This window comes from Nansenia antarctica, assembly GCF_963989245.1.
Source record: "Nansenia antarctica genome assembly, chromosome: 5".
In the NCBI taxonomy this organism is placed as follows: Eukaryota; Metazoa; Chordata; class Actinopteri; order Argentiniformes; family Microstomatidae; genus Nansenia; species Nansenia antarctica.
This window is the reverse complement of record NC_137690.1, coordinates 39,419,840-39,432,014: the sequence shown is the minus strand read 5'-3', so window position 1 is coordinate 39,432,014 and position 12,175 is coordinate 39,419,840. Positions and strand designations below refer to the sequence as shown.

The 12,175-nt window shown below is 43.5% G+C and overlaps 1 protein-coding gene across 1 annotated transcript in view; it reads right to left on the bottom strand.

The window, feature by feature from the left end:
• clip3 (CAP-GLY domain containing linker protein 3) overlaps nt 1-12,175 on the bottom strand; it is a gene marked incomplete at both ends in the record, with an annotated part of 34,493 nt that overhangs the window by 5,073 nt on the left and 17,245 nt on the right. The window contains 4 exons of the mRNA XM_080532024.1: nt 1,816-2,052; nt 6,349-6,467; nt 8,386-8,547; nt 9,083-9,176. Coding sequence (XP_080388150.1) covers nt 1,816-2,052; nt 6,349-6,467; nt 8,386-8,547; nt 9,083-9,176 — 612 coding nt within the window. The remainder of the gene's footprint in view (nt 1-1,815; nt 2,053-6,348; nt 6,468-8,385; nt 8,548-9,082; nt 9,177-12,175) is intronic.

Sequence of the window (12,175 nt, the reverse complement as noted above, 5' to 3'; positions counted from 1 at the left end):
ACACACACACACACGCACACACACACACACACACGCTCACGCACACGCACTCGCACACGCACACTCTACTTCTCCCTGGACGAGGTCAGCATATCGATGAGCTGTTTCACCTGGACTGCCAATATGTGACACAGTCTGGTGAAAAGGTCAGAATGTCTGCAACTCTCAAGTCACGCAAATGACCAACACGTTTCTTTCGTTTTTTTGCATATTACGAAAAGTTGAAGTTGCAGAGCCCACTTGATGTAACAAACAACAGTTAAACGATCACTAAATACTTAGAATTTGTGAATTGGATTCACTGTATAGTCTGCCCTAGGCTACTGGGTAAGTGATAATGGCTTGTAAACAAACGTACGTTTTAGAACGTGTTCAAAAGCAAGGACTGTGTGATCATCTAATTATGTGTAGTTATGTGTTTTTAGCATGTTGATGTTCTATCAGCATGTTGTGATGTGCTAAATATTCAGTTAGATGTTCATAGCGATGTCATTTCTTAGCTCCTACCTAGCTACCAACCTGATGGCAGCAAACACGATTCAGAGCGTTTTCCTCAGATATTTGGTTTGAGGGGTTCCAACATTCAAATAAGCATATCTTCTTCAACTATTTTCAGACTTTCATAATCTGGAAAAAAACGAAAAAATTACATTGCCCTTCTCGAGGACTTTTTCACCAGACCCTGTCACATTATGGGAATGAAACGTGTCAGTGACCCTTGTCCGAATTATATAAATCCTGAATGTAAACACAGAGATCGACGACAAGACTACGACTTGTGGTCAAGTTGTGGTCAGAAGGACATAAGGCTTTAACACATTCACAGGACGCCACGTCTACTATCTATGCGGTCAATTGCGTGAACATTCAAACATGGAAGTTGAGTTATCGAGACATGAAATGAGCACTTGACCACCGGAAAGGTGTCCTCAGCAGCTAATAATAAACAATATTGAGTGTTATAGACACTAGACGACGACTGGGGTTCAACCCATTGCAGATAGCAGCTTTCAGAAGTGTTTTTTGAGATCTGCACTGCAGTCAGTTCGTCCGAATGGAGGGAAATGGATCTGGGAAGTCCCTCAAGCTCATTACAGTAACTCCCTCTATCACACAGAGACCCCCCCCTACTGTACACATCGACGACACACAGAAAAACACTGCAGCGTAGGGAAGCCGCTATCTGTGACGGGGAGGGGGTGACTGCATCCCAGCGTTAAGGAAGTGCTTTACAGTACAAGTGAGTTATCTAGGAGAGTGTTGTTTTTCTACTGGAGTCACAGTTATCATGTAACGTTAGATGGGACACACAGGGTCGATGTCTACCCACCTGCTTCAGAGATGAGATGACATCACCGCTGGGTGTTTTGGGAAGCTATACGTTTGACACAAGTGGGGAACACATTGTTTGTTTGCTGGGATTTCAGTGTTTCTCCACACTGACACAACACTGCATTTTTACAACAGGTGTGGCCATGAAGGCCTTGATACTGGTCTTCAGAAAGGCCAGGATCATTGAAAAACCCCTTCAATGGGTTTCCATCACAGAGATCATTATCAAATAACACTGGCAGTCATAAAACAGCGCTACTTAATCATTCTTTTGGTTGTCATGCACACAAACGTGCACGCGAAAGGAAGCAGTTTAGCTGCTCTTTTAGGACTCTGGTTTCTCCTCTCTATGTACACCCCTATGCCCCCACCCCCCTCTCACACACACACACACACACACACACTACATTTCAATGCCTCCCTGTGTTCTCTTCTATCCTCACCCCCCCCCCCCCATTTCTCTTCTCTGGTCCGGTCCCCTACCTTCATGTCGTCCAGCAGCACCCGGTCTCCTAGCTTCAGCCCCAGGGAGGTGAGCATCAGGTTGCCAGGGATGTTGTCGTAGTTGGGCAGGGTGGCGCGGGGCAGGTTGCAGCTGAGAGGCACCGAGTCCAGCAGCAACTGCTTCATCTCCTTGGCCACCATGGCCACCTCGGCCTTGTCCAGGCTAATGTCCATGGGGTCGGGGACCACGTCAGCCGGCCCTTGGCCCTTATCGTTCTTAGAAGAGGGAAGGAATGGGGGGGAGGTCAAGTGGGCGTGTGAGAGAGACACACAGCACCGTTGTTTTATGCTTTTATGACCCCTGACGTCATAATGGGGGTGGCAGTTTAGCCTTAGAGGTTAAAGGGACAGACAGCCTAGAGCAGGGGTCGGCAATAGGGGGCCCGTGGGCCATTGCTGGCCCATCACCAATAATATTTGGCCCAGCATATTATTATTTATTTTTTTCCCCTTTTTTTTTTACAATATCGGACCGACAGTCCCACATATAGCGCCTATAATGTCCGAATAGAGAATCTACCTCCACCTGAATAATGCTTATTGTACTTTTATTCATGTTGAGAGTGACTGACACAGGGACAGACAATCAGGCAGCGGGGTGCACCGAAGCGCACTGACGCTGAACCCCTCATAGTGAATCATAAGTAGGTGGACAAGGCGTGGTGCTGAAATAGCCAACATAGTTGTGTGGTTTGAAAAAAATAACATCAGCTCATTAAATCATTCAAACGTAATGTTTACGTATGTGACTGCAACACACATATGAACAGTAACAAAGCAAATTCAGTTTAATTTTCTGAAAAACATTGACAACAAAATTGGAGCAAAAGTGGTGGTAGGCCTATGCTCCTGAAACGACAGAGCAAAAGCGCTATTAGGGATAATAATTACAATGAGCCATAAGCCATTCATTCAAAATATACAAAATACAATTAGGTTATTAAATACAATAACGACAGGCTTGGTACTCACTTAATGTGAAAAGTGGCATCTCCCATCGGTCACTATTTGCTTGATATCTGGTGATATGGACGTCACTTTAATCCGCAGCCAGTTTTTTTATTTTTTTATGCATCAATCGATTCCTCTCGTGCGTCTTTATCGCATTCATTGACGAAAAGGACGACTCGCATGTATAGAAAGGGAACATTGTGAGCACGTAAAATGTGTTTTGCATTGATGAAACCAGGTAGGATGAACGTATAGTTCGCTGTCCATTCCTCTTTAAATGCCCTGTTTTCACCGTCAACTTTCCTCTTTAGACCTTTGGAGAGTGACATTATGTTTCTCTTGCTAGCTAGCAGGTTAAATGTTTAGCTAACTTCACCCGACACGCAAACAACCAATCGAATAATAATGTGACCTTGTCTGGGAGGAGGGGGGAATCATTCAGAATAAAACTATGTTAAATAATTATTAGAATAAGTTAGGCTGCGCTACATCGTCAGTCCACACATTTATTATTAAAAAATAATACGTTTCAACGTTGTTGAGAATCACAACACAAACTCGCTAGTCAAGCCTAATACTGCAACGTAATGGATTGGACTGCTACCTAGTAAACCTAGACTACTTTACATTGTTAGCAGGCTCACAAAACAAGCTGTGTTAGTTAGGGATGCTCCGATTTATCGGCCACCGATTTAAATCGGCCGATTTCACTCCAAATGACTCGATCGGTGATCGGCAAAAATGGCCGATCGCAAAAACCGATCTTTTTTTTTTTTTTTTCTTTTTTTTCTGGGGAAGACAGATAACTGAACAGAAAACATAGGAGGACGTAACAGTATGCAAACCATGAAGGCCACGTTTATGATGTCTTTTATACAGCCATATCGACTGACTTGGGCTTCAGGCCCTAACTGGGTGATAGGCCAGACTTTTACTATGCCATAAAAATGGGTCTGCGTTTGCTTGGTGCCTAATGGATCAAAACTTTTGTCTAAAAAGCAAAAAATATGTAGGCTATCCAGTCAGTAGGCCTACAGTTATGTATTTTTTTAAAAATCGGTATCGGTATCGGTTGATCTTGAGGAAAAAAATCGGTGATCGGTATCGGCCCCAAAAATCCAGATCGGAGCATCCCTAGTGTTAGTTGACTAGCGATGTGTACATTTTTCGAAAGAAAAGTCAAAGCATTAGAACGTGTCACATTTTTAAACAATCAATTACTTAAATTAGCCTTTGATTACGTTCGGGCCCACCATCTAGTGGCTCAAACTTTTTTGGGCCCGAGGCCAAACCTGATTGCCGACCCCTGGCCTAGAGGTTAGAGAGGCAGGTAGCCTAGAGGTTAGAGAGGCAGGTAGCCTAGAGGTTAGAGAGGCAGGTAGTCTAGAGGTTAGAGAGGTAGTTAGCCTACAGGTTAGAGAGGCAGGTAGCCTAGAGGTTAGAGGTCAGGTAGTCTAGAGGTTAGAGAGGCAGGTAGCCTAGAGGTTAGAGAGGCAGGTAGTCTAGAGCAGCGGTTCCCAACCTGTGGGCCGCGGCCCACTGGTGGTCCGCGAGAGTACTGCAAGTGGGCCGCCAAATCATGGGCAACCCAAAAAAATGAATTGACGTTTTTTTGTTACAAAAACGTTTTAATTTTAAAAAGATAAAAAATCTTGGATTGAACAGCCTTGATCGTATTGTGTGTGGTGTGTGGTGTTGTGTGTACACACATAAGGATGTTTGGTCGTAAATATTGAACACATACAACATTTACGATCTTGGTATTTGATCACCTGCTATATAAAACATCGCCGCTCGGCTTTAATGGTTTAACCGCTATACATTTTTTTGCCACGCTCCCTCTAGTTTTTGGTCAAATTACGTCGTTGTTTTGAGCGCTCGTGCGTGTTTCATGCGCGTGCACGCGGGGAAAAAAATCGCGCGCGCTTTGTGCGCTGCTGAGTGGGCCGCGAACACTGGAGAAATCTGGAATGTGGGCCGTGAGTCCTAAAAGGTTGGGAACCGCTGGTCTAGAGGTTAGAGAGGCAGGTAGCCTAGAGGTTAGAGAGGCAGCTTGTCTAGAGGTTAGAGAGGCAGGTAGTCTAGAGGTTAGAGAGGCAGGTAGTCTAGAGCAGGTAGTCTAGAGCAGCGGTTCCCAACCACTGGTGGTCCGCGAGAGTACTGCAAGTGGGCCGCCAAATCATGGGCAAAAAAATGGTTTTATTGACTTTTTTGTTACAAAAACGTTTTAATTTTAAAAAGATAAAAAATATTGGATTGAACAGCCTTGATCGTATTGTGTGTGGTGTGCGCCGATATTTCCACCAGAAAAGAAGAAGTCAGCTCGCTTCTTGATTGGCTACATTCCATCCCGGACTCGCGAACAGGGTTGCCAGATGGGATCGACATTTTTCACCCAAACCAGTCTAAAACCGCTAATTCCACCAAAAAAACCCGAGCCCATCTGGCAACCCTAGTCGGGAGTCGGAAGTTGCCCACACACATAACGATGTTTGGTCGTAAATATTGAACACATACAACATTTACGATCTTGGTATTTGATCACCTGCTATATAAAACATCGCCGCACAGCTTTAATGGTTTAATCGCTATTTATTTTTAAAAATGTTGCCACGCTCCCTCTAGTTTTTGGTCAAATTACGTCGTTGTTTTGAGCGCTCGTGCGCTTTGCGCGCTGCTGAGTGGGCCGCGAATACTGGAGATATCTGTAAAGTGGGCCGTGAGTCCTAAAAGGTTAGGAACCGCTGGTCTAGAGGTTAGAGAGGCAGTTAGCCTCAAGATTAGAGGGTATGTGTGTTGTCTGTGTGTGTGCAAAAAATACCATATTTCAAACAGATGATTGATTGGCAAATAAAATATTTGTTTGTTTGTATGATTTTTGGTTTTTGTTTATATTTGTGTCTACAGTAAACTAGAGAAATAGATTGATTAAACTGGAGAGTTGTAGTTAAAACCTCTCCGTCCCCTCTACCCCCCTGTTGAGTGTCTCTACTGTCAATAATAATAATAATAATAATAATAATAATAATAAAGAAAAAAAATTATTCTTCCTTCCTCTAGTATTTGCCAATGGCCCCTGGCCCGAGCATAGATTACTTTTTCTTGTGATCGATCGGAGAGATGATTCACTTACTGTACCTAGTAAAATGTATTTGTTGTAAGTCGCTTTGGATAAAGGCGTCTGCTAAATGACAAAAATGTCAAAGGTGAATGTTGTAGACCAGCGGTTCCCAACCTTTTTGGACTCAAGGCCCACTTAAAAATCTCTAAAGCATTCGCGGCCCACACAGGCATTTTACGCACGCATCCAATTTTTTTGGGTGTCTCAACATTATTCTCTTTTATTTTTTTTATATTTCATATGCATCATCATACAGTGCAGTAGGCATAGTAGTATCACACTGATGATGCATTTTTTGAAGGTTTTTTTGAAGTTTTTTTTTATTTATTAAAACGTTTTTATTTATTTATTTTTGCCCATGATTTGGCGGCCCACTTGCAGTACCCTCTGGTGGGCCGCGGCCCTTAGGTTGGGAACCGCTGTTGTAGACGGTCTCCTACCCTGACGGTGGGGTTGGCCCCGTGCTCCAGCAGACACTTGACGGAGCCCAGACACAGGTTGGAGGCAGCGATGTGCAGAGCTGTGCCGTGGTGGAAATCACTGCAGGTGGAGTTCAGCACTGTGGACACAACAGCATCAGATTTACAGTAACACACGGCAGGTCATCATCGTATAACGCCCTCAGTAACTATTGGAAAGAGGAAACGTGTCTTTTTTTTTTTAGCTCTTTGGATTTTAAATCAAATAATGACTACAGGGCGTTAAAGTGGAGATTGTCAGATTGAATTCAATGTTTTCTTTTCAGATCGGGTTCATCGTTTAGAAAGTAAACATACTATTCCAGGGCTCCAAAAGTATTGGAAAAACAAATCATATAATATCCAAATAAAAGATATATTTTTATTTTATTTTGTTTTGCATGCAATAGCTGCCTGAAGTCTGCAGTCTCACACGCTGGGTATATTCTCTGGTGACGCTCTGCCAGGCCTGCACTACAGCAATCTTCAGCTGTTGTTTGTTTTGAGGTCTTTTTGCCTAAAATCTTGGATTTCAATTTGAAGATTGACGTGGCCAGTCAAGAACATTCCACTTTTTGGCCCTGAAAAAGTCTTAGTTGCTATGGCAGTATGTTTGGTGTCATTGTCTTCCTGTATGATGAAGCGTAATCCAATGAATTTGGAGGCATTTGCTTGTACCTGAGCAAACAAGATGTTTGTGGACATTTCAGAATCCATTCTGTTGCTGCTGTCAGCAGGAACATCATCAATGCAAGGTATAGACTGGAAACTGGCTCATCAAATTCATTTAAATAGATTACATTAAATCTGACATGTTAGGGCTTCCAGATTAATCATGAGCGTTAACGCATTAACATTGACAGCCCTAAATGTATCTTCCTTCTTCTAGCACCACGACTGCCAATGGCCCCAGGCCTGAGCAACAGATTACTTTTTCCTGCTATGACTAATGGATAGATGATTCACTTACTTAGTCAAATGTATTGATTGTAAGTCGCTTTGGAATAAGGCGTCTGCTAAATGCAAAAATGTAAAATGTAAATGTGACGCTTCAGACTGGCTGATATATCAAAGGGTAGAACACTCCAACAGCTGACGGAGAACTGAGTTATTGGCTCAGACCACAAGCCTGGACCCAGAGGATGGACTTCTGCTGCCTCAGATATCTACTTTCTAATTGGCCGGTTGCATTCTCCACTCTATATTCAATAGTAACCAGTAGAATGTCTTGGGACTCTCATTTGGTTCGGGGGGGGGGGGGGGACGGACGGACGGGCACGGGCACAGAATCAGTGGTCTGCAGACTGATGAATGCTAGGAGACAAAATGCCCCAATCACTGGTGGGTGTGGTGGAGAGATCAATGGTAGGGTTAATGAAATGGCCTTGGATCAATGGCAGGAGGGGCTGGGCAGCGTTAGTTCATCCATAGTGGGATGGGAAGGCCTGAGGGACACCTATGGCTGGTCATCGGGCTGAAGGAGCAAGACGCTAATTGTGTCTCAAAAGCTGCGGAAGTGTGTGTGTGTGTGTGCGTGTGCCGTGTGTGTGTGTGTGTGTGTGAGTGTGTGTGTGTGTGTGCATGTGGTGTGTGTGTGTGCACATGAGTGAATGAGTGTGTGTGTGTGTGTGTGTATGTGGTGTGTGTGTGTGTGCATGAGTGAATGAGTGTGTGTTTGTGTGTGTGGGTAGGGGGGGAGAGCAGGGTTTGCACATTTGGGACAGAGGTTCCGGTAGACCCACTAGCATTGTTTCTCCTATGGGGCGGCGGCAGTCTAGAGGTTAGAGAGGCCGGCCAACAATCAGAAGGTCTCTGAATTGATCCCCGTCTCAGGGAGGGAGGTGCATGTGCCCTTGAGCAAGGCACTTAACCCCTAATTGCTCCAGGGGCGCTGACTATGGCTGACACTGTGTCTAGAGCAAAAAATACCACGTTCCAACCAATTGACCGACAAGTTGATTGCATGGCAAAAAAAAAAGTTAAAAAAAAACAAAAAAAAAGTTTAAAAAAAAAACTCACCTTTAGGTTTGGACGCCTTGAGGAGGACGCGGATGAGCTCGGGCACGTCGAAGTAGGCGGCGTAGTGCAGGGCGTTCATGTTGGTCCAGCGGCTGCGCAGGCTCACGTCAGCGCCCAGGGTGATGAGCTGGTGGGACAGCCTAAGGGCAGCGGTGGGGTCCCCTGGAGGAGGAGGGGGGGACGGGACAAAGAGGACAACATCCTGTAAGTGTGGTGTTGCGGGGTCAATTCCATTTCAATCCATTTAAAATTTATTTTTAGGGCATTTCTGCTTTATCGAGATAGAGACAGTAAGAGATGGACGAGAGAGAGAGAGGAGGGATGACATGCAAGATTATGTTGAGGGTCGAAATCCAACCAGGAACCTTGCGGTTATGTGGTACGCGCGTTAGTGTGCTACGCCACGAAGTGCCGTGAATTCTGTCGATTTCAATTGGGGAAGTGCATTGAAGTTGAGAAGAATTGAGAAAAGATGGCGTTTCACTTCCAGAATCAACAGAATGGAAATTGGAAGCGTGGCTACTTTTGGATCTTGATGATATGATTATAGCCAGAAAGGTCATCATGTTCTCATTAACGCTCATTGAGAATCCACTCAGACAGTTGGAATGAAGGTCGAGTGCAGATTAATGAGAGTCACAGCCGCAGAACGATAAGAACAATCATGTTTAATGTGATATGATAGCCGTGGTCTCACCGACTCCATGCGCCCCGGCTTTGCAGCTGTAGTGAAGCAGCGTCATATCTGTCAGTCCGTCGCGGTCGTTGACATGACAACCGCGCTTCAAGATCTGTAAGAGGAGACGAGGACAGTTTAGTGGATTGAGAGAGAGAGAGAGAGAGAAAGAGAGAGAGAGAGATAGAGATAGAGAGAGAGGGAGAGAGAGAGAGACAGAGAGACAGAGGAATGTGGTTTGAGACATTTGCAGAGAGGTTTACAACCCCCATTCTTGGGCAATATCCACATTTTCTTTTTCATAATATGACTTATAATACATATACTATATATACATTAGGGATGTAACGAGACGTCATTATCTGTATCTGTATCTGTTTAACCCCAAAAATATCTGTTTAATATCTGTATTCCGATAGACCGGAAGTGTGTGTGGTTTATACCGGAAATGGGCGTGATTTGTACCGGAAGTCGTAACATTTCGTATTTTCTCATCTAATAATTCATGGCAATGCAATGTTTGTGTCTTCATAGCTTCAAATTGATTTCATATTGACATATAATTATGAAATATATTTCCACATCCTCATACTGTACTTTTCATCTCTCTCTATCTATTTTAATTTATTTTATAACTAAACTAAGTTTTAACAACTGTCTGAACCTCACCACCACCCTTAACTGGGGTTAACAATCAGAAACAATTTTTCTTTTTTAAATAAATCAAGGGAGTAGGTTTGGTCTCAACATTGGTAGGGACCAGAGCTTAATTTCTTGCATTTTGGTGAATTGATATGCACCAATTTGGGCCCTTTCTGCATCAATTATGGTGGAAATCTTATTATTTATGTAAAGGAAAAGACAATATTCAGGCACCAGATGACCATTCAAAATATAATGTAATATAATGCAATATAAGGCTCTCAGGCATTCTGTACTTTCAAATATGTATTCTCCTTGAGCAGTCAACATACTATCAGCTATTTCGCTAGCAAAAACGAAAGCTAACTTATTTGCGAAACAGCGCCCCCGCCACCACGTCGGCGCAATGCCGCAATTGCAGTTAGAAATGACAGAAATCCACCGAGTGCAACGCTTATAGAAAATACGACCGTCAGAGTTTTGTCGAGAGCTGGAGGCAGCTAGAAATATGACGGAGGCGGCCGCCTCATAATTCTCTATGCAGGAAAAACCCTGGCCATTCATCTTCTTAATGTTTATAACATCACATGCTGATAGAACATCGACATGCTAGAAACACTTAACTACACATAAGATGATCACCCAGCCCCAAACACGAACACGTCCCCCAACGAAAGTATTTACAAAAGTCTCCCTTACCGGTAGCCTCCGGCAAACGAGAATAGTGAATCCAATCCAGAAATGATACATAATTAACGATCATTAAACTGTTGTTTATTATATCGAGTGGTACTTAAAAACTTAAAGTTTCGTGTTATGAAAAAAAAAAAGAGTCTGCGAGTGGTTTTGGTTTAGCCCTAGGCTGCGTTCGTAAATTCGCTCTGGAAATCTGATCAGCAGTCATGGAATGCCTCTTGTCCAATCAAATTACTTGGTCCCTTTATTACGTTGAGCCCAGTGTGCCATCTGGCACTCTCAGAGAGAATTTACGAACGCAGCCATCATATCGAGCAACTTCGGATAGAATCTGTATCTGTTTAAATCTCATTATTCGTGCTCTCCGAATACCGTATTCGTATTCGGTTACATCCCTAATATACATATAATATAATAATAATCAAGTATGGTGGAGACATGCCCGCATGAAGAAAGTAACTGAACTGCAGCACATAGAGTTGAGAATGAAGAACGTCAGTCAATTGTTGGAATTTGTGTACTCTAGGCACAGGGTCAGCCATAGTCGTCGCCCCTGGAGCAATTAGGGGTTAAGTATTTGTTTTATTCATTTTATGTTTCCATCGAGGACCACTTTGGAAATAAGTGTTTTAAATAATGCTTTCAAGTGCTATCCTCTGGACATTTGTGACACGGTTTCATTAAAAGGCCCGCATCTCGGCAATTGTGAAAGCTCGCAATCGAGCAAAACAAGTCTTGTTGTGAAAAAATGTGTTTTCCGGTTTTTGGCATAGGATGAAAATTTAAGCGATGAAGAACCCACTCTATATCATATCCAACAGTTTTACATTCACTAAATACCGACAGTTAGTTAGCAAAGTCGGGTGGGGGGTATTAGTGTGGCAGTGTGTGTAGCCACGCCCACCCCAGCTGTATGTAAGAAGCCATGTGTGAGTGTGGACCTGTTTGTTGACAAGATGGAGGCTCAAGCTCTCGCTAATGCTATCAACAGAATTTCAAAAGCAGGCAGAAATATCGACAGTGGGCAATTAATGAACTCCTTCATATTAGACTATACATAATGGGAACTCCGAACGGGAACTCTGAATCTGACAGATGACAACGGAATTTCAGACATTGATCTCCACATCAGTTCACTTTCATGGGACAGTCGTCTGCAGACAGACCTTCTGCTGTGTTCTTGGGTAAGTTTTAGTGAGTTACATGTGTTGTATACTAGGATTTTGTGTTGTTTACTTAGGATAGCCAAACAGTTATTTGTTGTTTTGTGAGTATGATGAATGAATGGTCTTTATTGTCATTGCTACAGTACAGGTACCAAACAACGAAATTTAGGAGGGGTGGCTCCCCTGGTGTTAGGGAAAAAAAAAAAAAAAACTTTTAAAAAAATCACAAGAAGGGAAGGAGCTGGTTTACATAAATAAAGGCTATGTACACTATCCACTATACTATACTGTACAGATAGACGACTAGGGTTGTCATATTGCACAATAGTGTTATTTCACATTTATTTAAAGTGTCGCAGTTTGCAGGCTTGAAATGTACATATTTGTGCCTCAGCACTACACCTGATTATTTCAGTCCAGCAGCTGCCATCAATCCGTCCAGACTGTCCAGGGCCCAGAACCTAGGTCTTTGCTGTGTTCAGGGATTGGACGGCCCTGTGGTAGAAGCTGTTCTTCAGTCTGTTTGTCCTTGCGGCCAAGGTCCTGAACCGCCTTTTCGAGGGCAGCCTGGTAAAGTGTTCGTACCCAGGGTGGGTCGGGTCCCTGGAGA